The 16,626-nt window shown below is 43.0% G+C and overlaps 1 protein-coding gene across 5 annotated transcripts in view; it reads right to left on the bottom strand.

Annotated features, from left to right (window-relative positions):
• Positions 1–4,353: 4,353 nt before the first annotated feature.
• LOC108436866 (GTPase IMAP family member 9-like) overlaps positions 4,354–16,626 on the bottom strand; it is a 40,541-nt gene continuing 28,268 nt past the window's right edge. For 2 of the 5 annotated variants that reach the window (XM_037543510.1, XM_037543508.1), the window contains exons 2-4: positions 10,559–10,736; positions 9,706–9,768; positions 4,354–6,607 (exon numbers count right to left, since the gene is read on the bottom strand). In XM_037543510.1, the coding sequence (XP_037399407.1) occupies positions 5,502–6,607; positions 9,706–9,733 (1,134 nt within the window). In that variant the 5' untranslated portion in view covers positions 9,734–9,768; positions 10,559–10,736 and the 3' untranslated portion in view covers positions 4,354–5,501. The remainder of the gene's footprint in view (positions 6,608–9,705; positions 9,769–10,558; positions 10,737–16,626) is intronic. The other 3 variants (XM_037543505.1, XM_037543507.1, XM_037543506.1) reach the window with 2 other exon arrangements.

Below are 16,626 nucleotides of genomic sequence, written 5' to 3' on the forward strand. Positions count from 1 at the left end.
TGAAATGGAAAAAGTTTGGCCCAACCTTGAATATTCCTAGAGTCCACTGTCTGGCCAGCTCTCTTGTCTGATGAAATGATAGTTAAGATCTTTGGGCAGAACAGCAAACACTATGTCTGGCAAAATACAGGCAGAGCACATCACCTGGCTAATACCATCCCTACAGTGAAACATGGTGGTGATAGCTTCATTCTATGTGTCTGGTTCTCAGTGGCAGAGACAGGGACATTGGTAAGAATTGAAGGATGGATGAATGCAGCCAAATAAAGGAACATCCTTGAAGAAAGCCTCCTCCAGAGTGCACACAAACTCAAACCGGGGTGACAGTTTACCTTTTAATCCAGTGGCTTCAGGGCAAGTCTGTGTAAAGCTGAAGATGACAGTTCACAGATCGCTCACCATCCGATCGTATGGAGCTTGAGAGGATCTACCATGAAGAATGGGATTAACTGTCCAAATGCAGGTGTGTAAAGCTTGTAGAGATGTATCCAAGAAGACTTGAAGCTGCAATCGCTGCCAACAGGGCTTTTATTGAATAAAGGTCTGAATAAAGGTCTGAATGCATTTATGGATAAAAGATTTCAGTTTCAGAAAACACTGTTTTCACTTCAGAAAATATTCAGGGGATTGACTACTTCTTTTAACACAACACCTTATAAAGTGCAGATTTAAGGACCAAAAGGTGTCAAGATTAAGAGGATATTTTGTTCTTTAAGTGAACTTTATGGTGTGACCAAAAACCACTAAAGAGATTTCTTTATTCTGTCATCTTTGCTAGTTACCTTAGAGACCTTGCCCTTGTTAATAGGGGTCTCTTCTGTCAGTAGAACACCTTGTATTTATAGTTTCAGTTAAACAGAATGTATTAAACATAATTTATTCTGAATTCACACGCTGTTACAACAGGGCCTTTTTACAGTTATATTTATTTATCATCCTAAATTGTACCCTGGGCTGTGGACTTTATATCTTTATTGTTACTGTTATACTACACAGCAAATATTAACCCTCTGCTAACATGGTGAATGGACTGAAACACACTGGGAATTCTATGCCCAAAAGTATTTAGACATCCCTTGTGATTAGTGAATTCAGGTGCTTTAATGTGCACCAACTGCTGACACAGGCGTTCACTCTGGAGCAGTTGCACATGAGCATCACCATGTCCAATGCCAAGTGTGGGCTAGAGGGGTATAAGGTCCCCATCATTGGATGGTTTAGCAGTGGAACTGTATTCTCTGGAGGGATGGAGCTCCATCCAGTACCTCTGGGATGAGCTGGACACCATTAGTACCTGACCTCACTAATACCTTTGTGGCCGAATGCAATCAAATCCTCACAGCAATTTTTCCACATCTAGAGTAAAGCCTTCTCAGAAGAGCACCGGCTGTTACTGAAGAAAAGGTGGACAAACTCCCTGTTAATACATTTCTTTTCAGAAGAGACACTGGATGGGCAGTGAGTCACGTAAAACTTGTGGACAGCAGTTGCATTCCTGAGAAATGCTGTGCAATTAAATGCTAATTCAAAGCTAAAACATGACAAAGGATATTTTGGGGTTATGGAAAAGAGCCCATATCCTAAATTTTTCATGTATTTTATGCTTTTCCTTGAGCACCACTGATGTTTGTTCTTTATCTCTAAGTAAACTGAGGCTAAACTAAGTAGACTGAAATATGTAAATGACCCCTCTCCTGATTGGCTTCTTTGTATTGTGCCTGATTCAAAAAGCTGTCTGAGTTGAAACAGTCTCTGAATGGGTGAGTCTAAATAATTCTAGGTCCAATAGGTGTATATACTGTATGTAAATATAGTGTTATTCACAGTGGCTTACAGTCACGAAGTAAATGTAATTCGTTACTGTACTTAAGACGTTTTTTCGTGTATCTGTACTTTACTAAAGTCTTTCCATTTTGGGTGAAGTTTTACTTTCATTCCACTGCATATCAGAGTCTAATATGTTACTTTTTACCCCACTACATCATGCAAAACCTGTCATTCTGTCATTATTTTTCTTGCCGGAGAACATAAATGTTACTTGATATTGGCTCTTTAAAAATGCAAGACACATTATCTGCCATCAACTACAGACATGCAGATACAGTGCTGTGGTTCACCACTGTTCCAGGTTTTCTTTATTTGTGGATAATGTCCCTTAGCAATGGCTTTGTAACCCTTTCCAGACTGGGAGATTTCAATGACTTTGTTTCACTACTGAATTAAAATTTCTTTAGAACTTGGAATCAGGAACTGCTTTTTGAGATCTAGACTGCTTCACTTTGCCAGACAGGTTTTATTTAAGTGATGATTAGATCTGGGAATCAGGCCTGGGTATGGCTGGTGAAATTGAACCTAATAATCAAATGAATTTGGTTAACTGGCTGACTTAGTAGCTAAGGGGTGATTACATTTCCCCACATAGGGCCAGGTAGGGCTGATCAGCATTTTTCCTTCATGAAATGAAAGCATTGTTTAAAAACAGCATTAAGCGTTTACTTGGGTTATCATTGTGCAGTTTTTTGATTATCTTAAACATTCAAGTGTGACAAATATGCAAAAATTGGTAAGGGACGAATACTTTTTCACAGCACTGTGTGTACAGAGGCGGGTATCTGTAACCATAAATTTGAGCGGCAGGGCAAGTCCAACTTTAGCACACATTATTACTGCTCACTCAAAACCTTAGAAGTTGCATTTATTGCTAGTGATAATAAAGCACATTTAGTTTCATGCGTCTGCCCTGCGATGGACTGGCGACCTGTCCAGGGTGTATCCTGCCTTCCGCCCGATGACTGCTGCACCCCCCTCGACCCTGACAGAGAAGCGGTTTGGAAAATGGATGGATGTATGGATGTATGGATGGATGGATGGATGGATGGATAGTTTCATGTAAGTTATTTCACTCACAGCTCAGTGAAGAAAGCAGACAAATTCTGTTCAATTCTGTCAGAAGTGTGGATTGTAAACTTCTACTCAATAGCACATTGATTAGAATAGCACAGAGAAAATATTTGAAGACCGGTGGGCAGAAGGCAGAGGGGCAGATTAGCAGTAAAAAAAGGGTCAGAGAGAGCCCCCTTGTGGAATTAACTGGAAAAGCAGCACAATTTGCTTTACCAGCTTATCAGAATATTAAGCCTATTCAAACTAAACGATTAGTTCTGCAGTATAATGGAGTTTTTTCTGCTGTGTTATAACTGGAAATGAAAAAAAAGCATGACTTCCATGAAATAAGGGCTTGATGGGCAGATCTCTTTGGTTAAACCCACATGCTGACAACCAACTTTACATTAACCATGAATATAGAAATTCATATCTGCAGCAAGTTTCTCCAATTTAAAACGTATGGCAGTTTAGATGATATGATGATGTTCTAAAGTAGCTGTCATTACATTCATCTACACTGCAAAAAAAAATCTTGGAGAGTGAAAACATCTTAAATCTAGTCAACACATTTAATATTTCTCATTACGAGGTGGCTGTAAGAATATGATAAGATTATTCTAGATGTTCTAATGTTTCTAATTTTATCTAGAGAAATAGTCTTATTGTATTTGCAGATAATCTTGCTTGTTTAGAGAAATAAAGAGAGTAAGTGACTTTCACAAGATGAAATTTGGTTAGATCATCTTAAAATGTTCTTAGATCTCATAATGAGAATTAACAGACATACAGACCAGATTTAAGATGATTTCACTCAAATAGATATTTTGTCATTTATACAGAGGCCAGTAATGTCTTTGTCATTGTTGTAGTTAAACTGTTCATATTTTCAGATTAAGATATTTAAATTATTATTTATTTCAGTAGTTAAATGTCTACACATGTCTACAGCATAATTTTTCGTAACATCTAATGCGATATGTCACCACATCCAGCATGGATTATGGATTTACTTTACTGTCCCTACAGACTCAAAACAAAATAAAACAAAATAAATTCTCATCAAATTAGTAATTATTTTTGACCTGAAGTTACCTATGATGGATTAAGAAAACATATATTGTATTATATAGATATAGAGATTGCCATGGCATTGGAAAGTAAGTAATAAATAGCTGTGAGAGTTTGTACCTTATCCAGTAGTCTCGTACTCTGTGTACATTTTTATACAGTTTAAAAAGACTGGTAGAGCTGTTAAACACAAGGATTAATCAAAACAAAATGATATGTTTTGGATTACTTTGATTGCAAGGAGCAAAAAATGCAACCAACTTCTTAGACTGAACTTTGGATGTTTGGACAAAAACTGAAAGCAAATGCTACAATTTCTGTGTTTTTGGGACGGATAAAACTCACTATTCATTCTCGTGAGCGGGAGGTTGTAACACAAAATAAAGACCAACACAAAAGTTTGATTAAAGCCAAAACGTTTATATTCATTTGTTTTACTTTACGTTTCATTATACCAAGTATCTTTATAGTACATGGACAATATATAAATCAACATGACAAGAAAAAGATTAGATAGCTTCAGGGTGGGCTGAGGCAAAAACAACAAACAAAATCAAACCTACCACCTCACGATGGTTCCTTTCCTGATCCAAAACAAAAGAAAAATAAAATACAAACATCTTCCCTAACTCACTGAGTGCAAAACAGGAGAAAACGTTATCATATAAAGAGCACCCACCCCTACAGCACCTATAAGTCTTGGTTAACATTAGTAATTGTACACAGAGCTCAGCTTCCAAAGACAGAATTAAAAAGCCAACTAGCTTAGAAGAAAGATCTATAAATGTCAAGGCAACCCTTCAGTAATCCATAGTAGTCAGTTTAAATCCAAATGTCCAAACTTAAAATCCATTTATCCAAAAGATGGCAATTAATGACCTACTAGGCTATTAATACATTAAAACAGACAACAAGAAGCAATCAAAGGTCGAAACGGACATGGCCGCACGGTGTTGCCCGAGTGGGGCACCCTGGCCAGGCGCTGCTCCTTGGTTGAGGATTTTCAATGATACATCATAGTCAAAGACCAAGAAGCATGAGCAAACGACGCATGGGCCATCCCAAAATCAGAAGGTCAACCTGGTAGAAAAATATTGAACAGAAGAAAAAAGGAAAAAGCAAAAAGGGGCAATACCAGACCACAATAATGACATGCTTCAGTTATTGAAGAACACATTCCGATGTCACTGGTTTTCTGTAAAGACTGGAAGCTATAATAAAAAAATAGGTGGACAGACTAAACACTATAGAACTCAATATTATATTTAGCTGTTGCGGTTTCTGTGTAATCTTCTGTTAAATGCAAGTTTTCTTTATGCTTTTTTATGTTGCTGAAATATTAATAACATAATCACAGTTTTAATAATTGATAGTTGGGTTCTGATTTCTACACAGTACTGTTTGAGTAATCAAAGCATTCTACACAGGTGTGATGATATGAAATTACATTAAACTGGTTCTTTGGGTGGTTTAAATGTATTAATAAACACCAGTTTGCCACATTCAAGCTTTTTTTAGGAAAAACAATCTAATTATATCCTCTTTTTTTAAATAGTTGTTTTTCCAATAACAGCAACTTTCTGAAATCTTTTGATGAGCTGTTCAATCTTTTCATACACTGCTTCAGAGTTATCCCAGACCATGTTAGCTGATCTCTTCATTGCGTCAGTCAGAGTCTCTGCCCCCTCTACAGCTTTATAACCTACACATCCTCCTACTACTGCCCCTGCTACTGCCCCTACTACCCCTGCTACTGACCCAACTATTGCTTCTGGCTTAGACACACTAGCAGCTGTTTGTGGTGTCACTACCTGTGCCGCTTTATAAGACACATATAATGCTGCTCCAAAGCCAAGCAGAGCACCTAGCAAAGCCCCTACTGTCACCCCCACTAATCTTTTTGACAGTTTTGTATGCACTCTTTGTTTTGCTTGTTGTAATATATTATTGTTGACATCTTGTGACTCTTCATTGTTATTCCTGATAATGTTCTCACATTCTACTTCTATTGCTCTCTTGACCTCCTGCAGCATCTCTTTACTGTAGTACTGTCCTCCATTCTTCCTCACCATCTCCTCTATGGTCTTCAGTAGCTTCTCTACCTGAACTCTGTTGTTTCTGTACTCATCCTTCTGCTGATTCCAGTATTTATTATCAATTACATGAACACGACCTCCACACTTATCTACCAGACCCTGTAACTCTGTGCTCTGTTTTACAAAGTCTTCAATCCTCTGGTCTTTAGAGAGCTGATCACCATGGGTAAAGAGGACCACTGCATATTTTAAAGCTTCCTCTCCAAATGCAGCTGTTATTTTGTTCACTAGTTCCTTCTCCTGCTCTGTGTATCTTTCAACTCTGAGCACAATCACGAAGGCGTGTGGTACTGGTGCACTATCAACAATACACCGCAGTATTTCAGACTTTAATTCTTTTTCAGGAAGACTTGTGACACAAAGTCCTGGTGCATCAACCACTGATATTTTCTTTTTATTGATGAGCTTTGTTCTAGACTCACATTTGTGGGTTTCTGAGGAAGATGAATGTCCAGTGGGGAATACATCTACATCTTCATTGAGTATTGTGTTTCCACAGCTGCTTTTTCCAGCTCCTGTTTTCCCGAGAAGCACAATCCTCAGGTCATTCATAGCTCCTAGAAAGAGACACAGAGGCTCTACAGAATTAGATTTGTATGGGAAGGATGAATTTTCTCTAAAAAATGAGTGAACCGATTATTGGTCAATGCTTGCACATATGATCAGGCATAACATTATGACTACCTCCTTGTTTCTACGCTCATTGTCTATTTTATCAGCTCCATTTACTCTATAGCTGCACTTTGTAGTTCTACAGTTACAGACTGTAGTCCATCTGTTTCTCTGAATACTTTGTTAGCCCCTTTTACCCTGTTCTTCAGTGGTCAGGACCCTCATGGACCCACACAGAGCAGGTACTATGTGGGTGTTGCATCATTCTCAGCACTGCAGTAACATTGACGTGCTGGTGGTATGTCAGTGTGTGTTGCACTGGTCTGAGTGGATCAGACACAGCTGTGATGCTGGAGTTTTTAAACACCTCAGTGTCACTGTAGGACTGAGAAAAGTCCACTAAGCAAAAATATAACAGCATCCTGTGGGCAGCGTCCTGTGACCACTGATGAAGGATCAGAGGATGACCAACACAAACTGTACAGCAGATGAGCTGTCATCACTGTCATCTCTGTCATCTCATGGACTGACAAGGTAGGAGTGTTTAATAGAGTGGACAGTGAGTGGACAGTGTTTAAAAACTCTAGCAGCACTGCTGTGTCTGATCAACTTGTACCAGCACAACACACACTAACACACCACCACCACATCAGTATTGCTGCAGTCCTGAGAATGATCCACCACCCAAATAGTACCTGCTCTGTGAGGGTCCATGGGGGTCCTGGCCACTAAAGAATAGGGTAAAGGGGGGTAACAAAGTACCAGAGAAACAGATGAACTACAAAGTGCAACTATACAGTAAGTGGAGCTGATAAAATGGACAACAAGTAATAGAAACAAGTGGTGGTCAGAATGTCATGCCTGATCAGTGTATGTGTCTTTTTTTTCTTTTCTCTCCAGTTCGCTTCTCTCCCATGTCTTGGCTGTCTTTGTTTTATAGGTTGGCTGTTGTGTCAGTCATCATTACCTGCACAATGTCATTTAGCCAATCAGTGTGCTGGATGTCAGCACAGGAGGAGGAGTTTGGAGTTTAAAGACTAACTAAACCTAACTATTGTCAGCTAACTCCACCCCTAGCTCAACTAGGCTCAAACCCTAGGCTGGAAAAATGGGAGGGGCACTGCAGTGATGTTCAGGTTTGGAGGTGGGGCTGCGAGGGAAACCAGGCGGGCTGAGTTGCTGTGTTTCATAAATAACATTAGCTACCAGAAAATATGGAGAGTGAAAAAATCAGCAACTCACTTTTGCAACTATATGAGCAACTGGCTCAAGCTGCCAAAGTGTTAATGTAGTGCTGCACTGGTTGTGCAAATATCCTTTACATAGAATGAATGTTTGTGATCCCATCATTAAGTGCAGATAGAATAATCTAGATATGCAGAGGCATTTTGGAATCAAGTTCTGTGTTCTAATGAAACAAAAACATAACTCTTAGGCCCCAATCAGCAAAGCTATGTTTGAAGAAAAAGGAGAAACATTTCAAGAAAATAATACCTTGCAGCTTTTAAGCATAAAGGGGTGGATTGTGCTTTGTGGTTGTGTGGCAACCAGTGACACAAGAAATGGAGAAATGTGGAGAGCAAAGAAAGGATTCTACTAAATTTCAACAAATCCTTTCCAGTTATGTTTTACAGTCTGTGAAAAAACCTGAAGAGGTTGGATATTACAGCAAGAAAATGATCCAAAACATCCATCAAAATTAACAATAAACTACTTAATGAAAGAAAAGATTAAGGCGTATAAGGGAGACATGGAAAAAACTATAGCTTGTATTTAATGGTTGTTTTGAATGAAATTAAATGAATATAGTCATTCACAGAATAAGTTTGGAATACCTGAGGATATTGAAGGAAACTCAGATATATGCAATAAGAAAAATGAATGAAAGGTGACTATATAAAATGAAAACCTGAATGAATAAAATGAAAAATATATTCAGCTTTTATTCAGGTTTTCATTTTAGATAGTCACCTTTCATTCAATTTTCCATCTTGCTGAAATATATTTGCTTAATAACAATGAAAAATTGCAATTCAATCAATCAGTCAACCTTTATTTTGAGTCAGAAGTACATTGAGGGCAACCCTCACTTTCAATGTAGCCGAGCATTTATAAAAACAGGGATTGACATGACAAAGAAAATAATATCTATATTTAATCGTTTTAAATTAAAAGAAAATGTAAAAATAACAATGAAAAAAGATAAAAATAGATCAAAATAAAACTTGAGGTTTAATTGAAAAGAGATTAAGATCAGAAGAAGATAAGAGATTAATAAAAAATAAATTAGTTAATAATAATAATAAACTAATTAAAATAAGTTAAAAAGTAATAAAGAACTAAGAGAAGAACTAAAACAAGAAATAAAAGTTAAGAATAAATGAGATTAAATAAAACAGGTACAGGCTGTCTGAAGGTGGTTCGATATTAAAAGTTTAAAAAAACTAAATGACACCAGTGAGCTGAGTTTTAATGTTTCCTGTAGTGAATTCCAGCTCGCTGGTGCACCGTAACTAAAAGCAGATTTTCCCAGTTCAGTAAAAACTCTTGATTCTGTTGAAGTTATATGGATATGTGAATTTTAAAATTGTAGAACTGCAGTATCTTCAATGTCCAATAGAGGCCACTTTTTATAATAGAAAAGTTGCATTTATTTTTTTTTCTTTTCTCAAAAGGTTTTCTCTATTAAAATTTCAAGAGATAAATAAACACCTTTTCAAATATCACTGCTCTTGTTGTAGCCTATTTCCATTTTCACTATCAATGTAATGCAATTCAAAGTTTTAAATCTAAACTAGATATTAAAATCTACATTTAAAAAAACAACTACTTTAAACATTTGGATATCTCACAGGATCTGTGTACTTTGTTCTCCACTGTTCTAGGAAATTCTACAAGCCCATAAGTCTGTTCTCTACAGCTCAAAGCCATAAGTAGCACCACCATAAGTTTCACAATAAATAGATGGAATATACAGTGTTTAGCATAATATAACTCTTAAGTTAAAGTACAATACATTGAAAGGTTTATGAGACTCCCGTACCTTTATTTTTGGCAGGCACTTCAAACATCCAAAGTGAAGCACAGTCTTGTAGGTTCTGTAAATCTAAGATGAAAGAAAGATCACAGCAAGTTACTGTTTTATGTGCTGCAGCACTTCTCTCTTTCACTTTTGTGAGCCACACCTTATTTACATTCATTGTCCCATCCATAAGAGACAAAACATTCTGAGATACTACTTTTCAATCTAGATAAGTGAGTCATTAAGCAACCCATCATGTCTTTACTTTCATATACAGTACATTATGGCATTGATATAAATTAAGTAAAATAGAACTGTCAAGTTTATTTATAAGAAACTAGAATGTTAACTTTGTACAAGTTTTGGTTTATCAATATAAAAAATAACCATTTGACTTTTCTTTATCTCTAACCGAATGTACACCAATCAGGCCTAACATGATGACCACCTCCTCATTGTCCATTTGATCATCTCCATTTTCTATAGACCTACACTGTAAAAATTGGCTCATCAGATCTACCTAAAAAAAGACTTCATGTGGTAATAAGTAACTTAACTAGTTTTATTCAACTTAAATTCATATATTGACTGAAAGACTCTTTCAAATAAACATAGTTTTTAAGTTGAATAAAAGTTCCTTTACCCGTTACCACATTTACCACATCTACCTAACTTTTTAGGTAGATCTGACAAGCCACTTTTTACAGTGTATTTTCAACAAGGCCCATTTTATTTTCTGAGTACCATTTGGACATCCAGCAGTTAAGTGACCATAACCTGCTATACATTGCATCACCATGTCAAACTGGGATAACATCAAAGCATATTATGGCATTGAACATTGTCTGGGCTTATTTACACACCACTTACACACCTTTTGTAACATCTGTGTCCCTTCGCTGTCTTGTCAATATTCTGCTTCGCTATGCTAATACTCTCCTTAAGGTGTGCTCTCACATGTCCCGGGAGATGTGTGAAGGTTTTTGGAAGTAAGCCAAATGCCAGATAAACAGGCATGCCCAGATCACTCCATGGATTTTATGGGAATGTGACTAGAACAAGTACAAAAGGTTAATGTACACATAATTATCTAGGGACAAATGAAGTAATATTCAAATTAATAGAATAACAAATAATATTGTGGCGTGGTGGAGGAGGGAGAGACAGTGAACCAATCCATTTTGACAGAAATAGGCTCTTTTAATTCAATGTCTTAGCAACGTAATCACCCAAATGGGTAAATGGACCTGTCTCCCACCCAGCACACGAGGGAATGACATCAACAACAATACAACACACGCACACGGCAGGTGACAACTTATACAGTACAACTACATAAACCGGTAAGGGAGGACTCAAGCTACATAACACACATAACCAAACACATAACTAATAAATACATGCGCCAACATTACACATAACAGGAACCAATACCGGAGCCGCAGGGGCTCATGGGAAGTAGCACCGTCCCCCTTTGGGCCATCCTTGGTGACCCCACTAGGGCACGGCATCGCAGCAGTCACACGACAGTAACAAGTACAGCGCACGAGGCATCTCAGAGTGACATAAGAACCAGAATAACAGAACCATCATTTCCATTTGAACACCTAAAACACAGAACATATCACACCCCATAATAACCCCAAAGCAACCCACAAGGCCCACACATGGCATAAGCATAACGATAGTCAAACGCAGTCCTGCAGCCGGCGCGGCATCCTCCGCGTGCGCTGCGGTCTGGCCACGGGGGGTACAGAGGGAGCAGTATTAGGGGAAACACTGGGGGAAATGGGAGCAGGAGAATCCGGGCAACATCCAGCACCCATAAGTTTAGGCCGGTACGGCGCCAGGCGGTCGCGGTGCACCACCAAGCGCCGCCGGCCCCAATGGATGCGATAAACAACCTCTCCTATTCGGAAGAGGACCCTGCACGGCCCAACCCATGCCAACTGAAGCTTGGGGCACAGTCCCTTTTTTCTTTGGGGGTTGTACAGCCAGACATCCGAGTCCACAGGCAGAGACGCGCCGTAGCAACGCATGTCATATGCGCGCCTCTGCCTGTTTCCAGCCGCGGACTGGTTCTCCCGGGTCAGTTTGTGCACATCGCGCAGCCGGTCCAGCAAGCCCCTGACAAATGGGGTCCGGGTGGTGTGTCGTCCTCGCTATCCGGAGGGGCGCCGAAGGCCAGCTCAATGGGAGACCGCAGCTCCCGCCCAAACATAAGCATGGCCGGCGTGAAACCAGAGGTCTCCTGCACTGCCGAGCGGCAGGCCAACAGTACAACAGGCAGCCACTTGTCGCAGTCGCGCTGGTGTCCTTGTGTAGCAATGGCTAGCTGGGCGGCCAGGGTCCGATTAAATCGTTCGACCAGCCCATCACACTGCGGGTGAAGGGGGGTCGTGCGCGTCTTGTGGACGCCCATGAGTCTGCAGACTTCCCCCATCACCTCAGACTCAAAGTTCCTGCCCTGATCACTGTGCAGGACCTCAGGAACACCGAACCTGCAGAAGAAATTGTCAACCAGGGCCTCAGCTGTCGTAACTGCACTCTGGTCCGGTACAGCGTAGGCTTCCGGCCATTTGGTAAAATAGTCCATAGATACAATGATGAAACGGTTCCCCGCATCCGTGACGGGGAATGGGCCCAGGACGTCCACCGCCACCCTCTCCATGGGGGACCCAGACTGCATCGGTTGAAGAGGAGCGCGTGCGGCCTTTGCAGGGCCCTTCTTCGCGGCGCAGATGTCACAGCAGTGAACGTGGAGCTCCACGTCAGGACGGCATCCCGGCCACCAGAAGCGCTGCCGTAACCTTCCCAGCGTCTTTGTTATTCCGAAGTGCCCCGAGCCCGGCAACCCATGAACCGCCTGCAGCACTGCATCACAGAGGCGTCGCGGCACTACCGCCTGAGTTAGCGTACGCCCGTTGCTCGGGTCTTCCCACACGCGGCAAAGGATGCCCCTCACGACCCTCATGCTGCTCCAGCTTGACTGAATGGCTTTGGCCACGGGGCCCAACCGCACCGCAACGTCCCAGTCCGGTAATAAACCCGTCTCAACACCGCGTAGCGCCCACTCCAACTCGGGATCCCCTTTCTGAGCCGCAGACAGCTCTTCCCCGGAGACGCATGACAGCGTTGGTGGGGCAAAGGGGGCCTGACCAACCGCCGCGCAACACCCTACCTCCACAGTTCTACTCTCGGCGCGCTGGCAGTACACGCAGCTCAACTCTGTACACGGACGACGGGACAAGGCGTCAGCGTTCCCATGGCTACGACCCGGACGATGCTCAGCCGTGTAATCGAACTCCTGCAGTCTCGTGAGCTACCTCGCGAGCTGCCCCTCCGGTTCTCGAAACCGCATCAGCCAAAGCAGCGACGCGTGATCAGTGCGCAGTTTAAACGGGACACCGTAGACATACGTCCAAAAATGGCGAAGTCCTTCCACGACTGCTAACAGCTCCCGCCGCGTCACACAGTAATTGCGCTCCGCCTTATCTAGCCGCCTGCTAAAGTAAGCAATCACCCGTTCCGACCCATCCTGCATCTGTGACAGTACAGCGCCCAACCCGTGATCACTGGCGTCAGTGTCAACCACAAATTGCCCCAACGGTATGGGGTAGGCTGAGACCGGCGTGCTGCACAATTTTTCCTTCAGTGTGAGGAAAGCTCTATCCGCCTCGTCGGACCAACGAAGCCTGGTACCACTGCCACCCGTCAAGCGATGCAACGGCGCAGCAATCTCCGCAAAGCCCTTCACAATCCGCCTGTAGTACGACGCGAACCCCAAAAAACTGCGTTCCTGGCGTACCGTGCGGGGAGTGGGCCAGTCGCGAACCGCAGCCATTTTGTCTGGGTCAGTGGCGATGCCCTCCCCGCTCACTACGTGCCCAAGGAAACTAACCCGTCGTTGTAGCAGGTTACACTTGGCTGGGTTAAGCGAGAGACTCGCCTCTTTAATAAGGCCCAACACCAGCTCCAGATTGGCCAACGCAGCCTCAAACCCAGCAGCGTGTACCAGCACATCGTCCAAATAAACAACGCACTTTTCCCTAGCGACCCCCGCTAAAACACACTCCATGAGGCGCTCAAAGGTCGCCGGTGCATTGCAGAGCCCGAAAGGCAAGACAGTAAACTGCCACAGGCCCGTGCCAATGGAGAAGGCCGTCTTCTCTTTCGCAGTATCCGCCAAGGGAACCTGCCAGTACCCGCTGCGGAGATCTAACGAACTGAACCAGTCTGAACCGATACGAATCAACCATCGTTACCGCGTTCAACCGACGGTAGTCAACGCAAAACCGCCAGCTGCCATCCTTTTTCTTGGCCAGCACAACCGGCGCGGACCACGAGCTGCTCGACGGCTCTATTACCCCCGCGGCGGCCATCTCGTTAATCTGTTGCTCCGCTGCCAAGCGCTTGGTGAGCGGAAGATGGTGCGGCCTCAGCCGAACAGGTAACGCGTCTCCCGTGTCAATCGCATGAACCACGAGTCCCGTCATCGAGCACTCACGCTCGCAGACCGCAAAAACCCCTCTAAACCGGTCGAGTAGCGCCCACAGCAACTGGCCCTGCCCTTCAGACAGCCCTGCCCCTCACCGGGCGGCTCCCGTCTCGTTTCCCGACGACTTACACGTGTTTGCTTTGTGACCGATCTCGCCACATCTCCAGCAGGTTAGCTTCTTGTCAGGAGGTCCGACCCGAGGTCGCACCATCACGTCCCATCCGTCGCCTTTTCCGGAGAGTATCGTCTGAGCTCTGGTCGCCTCGTCCACTGCAGCGTTGATGGTGATTGGGTTCGCCAGCCGGACGTGCATCCGCAGTTCACCTGGCTCCAGCGCGCGTACAAAGTGATCGAGGGAGAGCTGTTGCTGGGCCTCCCGGGGGAAGGACGGGTAGACCTGCCGCACCAGCAGTGCCACTTCAGAGGCCAAGACGCCTATCCGCTCGCCCCGGTTCCGTCTCCGGTTGGCAAGTAGCAGTTTCGCCGCCGACTCATCAGGCTGTCTCCCGAAACGCGTCATCAGTGCTCTTTTCAGCGGCGCGAGCTCGCGCCGACACTCAGCAGGTAATTCCACCAGGACCCTGAGTGCCGGCCCCTGAAGCGCCAAGCAGAGCTGTGCCGCCGTCTCCGCGTCAGACCACCCCTCGCAGCTCGCCACGACCTCCAGTTGGGCCTCGAAAGCCGCCCAGTCGGCGTCGCCATTGTAGCAAGGAAGGCTAAGCCGTCGCGTCATGCTAGCCGCCGTGCTAGTCGCCGTCCCCGTTGCCCACGCGTGAGGAGTGGGCGGGTTCACCGCCGCTGTCGCCCGCCGTGCTGAGCGCTGTAGGTCGCTGTCACTCGGGCCGTCCAGTTGTTGCCTCTTCCTTGTCGCACCGCTCGGTTTCTCCGTCTCTCTCATCAGCCGCTCGAGTTTCTCGGAGATGCGTCTCATTTTGTCTCGTAGGACCACTTCCGACACCAATTGTGGCGTGGTGGAGGAGGGAGAGACAGTGAACCAATCCATTTTGACAGAAAAAGGCTCTTTTAATTCAATGCCTTAGCAACGTAATCACCCAAATGGGTAAATGGACCTGTCTCCCACCCAGCACACGAGGGAATGACATCAACAACAATACAACACACGCACACGGCAGGTGACAACTTATACAGTACAACTACATAAACCGGTAAGGGAGGACTCAAGCTACATAACACACATAACCAAACACATAACTAATAAATACATGCGCCAACATTACACATAACAGGAACCAATACCGGAGCCGCAGGGGCTCATGGGAAGTAGCACCGTCCCCCTTTGGGCCGATGCTACAATATAGTAAGTGTGTGAAAGTAGCTGGTAAATATATGTATATATATATATATATATATATATATATATATGTATAAGGTCTGTGGAGACATATACACTGTACATACGCTGCTCATCAGATCTACTCAAAAATGTCAATTAAATTAACTCGTTTTATTCAACCTGAATGATTCATTCAAAGTATTTTTTTGAGCTGAATAAAATTTGTTCAATTGCTTGTTACCACATGAAGTAGATGTGAGAGAAAGCACTGTACAAGCATTCTTCAGGTTAACAATTACACTGCTAAAATTGTTTAAAAAGATTTTAGTACATAAATAATACATAAATCAAATTACAGTTCAAGATATATTAACATACAGATCACTTGCATTTCTTTCCTTTTGAAAATACAAGTTGCATCACTACTCTGTGTATTATTTTCCATCTTTTTATGTAATTAATGTTAAGGCTCAATGATAGCTAGCACAACAGCAAGGAAAACTACAGCACTTAACACTACACCTGGACACCTCTGTTGCTGACACCTTAAATTTATCTGGTATATTCACTTAAGCTCTGCATCTGCGTCTGTTAAGCTTTTATTTTATAGCGTGGTGTCACAGCAAGCTTTGGATCCATGATGCTTTGTGCATGTTTGGCCTGTCTGTATTTAGTTAAGCCATCATAAAAGTATGCTTAATTACACACTTTAATGTGTACTGGTCATGTGAACGTTTTAGCTGGGATTCTGTAGCAGGACATGGCTGTGCTAGATGTTTTCATATCTCCCTCTTGGAAATAAGATTGACTTTGCACTCATATACTCTGGCTGCTGTTGAGTGCGCTCTACTATCCCTGACTTGACAGCACTTGCGTGTTCGTAGGATCTGGTCACAAGCATCAAGAAAACAGACTACATGCAGTAACGTTGAAGTTCCAGCAGTTGTATTACGGAGCTCCGGGAGTTTAGTCTGACAAAGTCTGATAAAACCCCCTCCCATGTGCGTGGGAGGACAGCCAAGCCTGAGCCACAACAGTCTTGCTCCTAACGCTCTCTCCCCCCCTCATGGAGGTGTTATCTTTCTAACTTTGCCTTCGTTGTCACCTTCCTGTGTCACTGACTAGCCTTTTTTAATTTAGACATCTGCAT

The sequence above is a fragment of the Pygocentrus nattereri genome, chromosome 2 (assembly GCF_015220715.1).
Source record: "Pygocentrus nattereri isolate fPygNat1 chromosome 2, fPygNat1.pri, whole genome shotgun sequence".
NCBI classification, from domain to species: domain Eukaryota; kingdom Metazoa; phylum Chordata; class Actinopteri; order Characiformes; family Serrasalmidae; genus Pygocentrus; species Pygocentrus nattereri.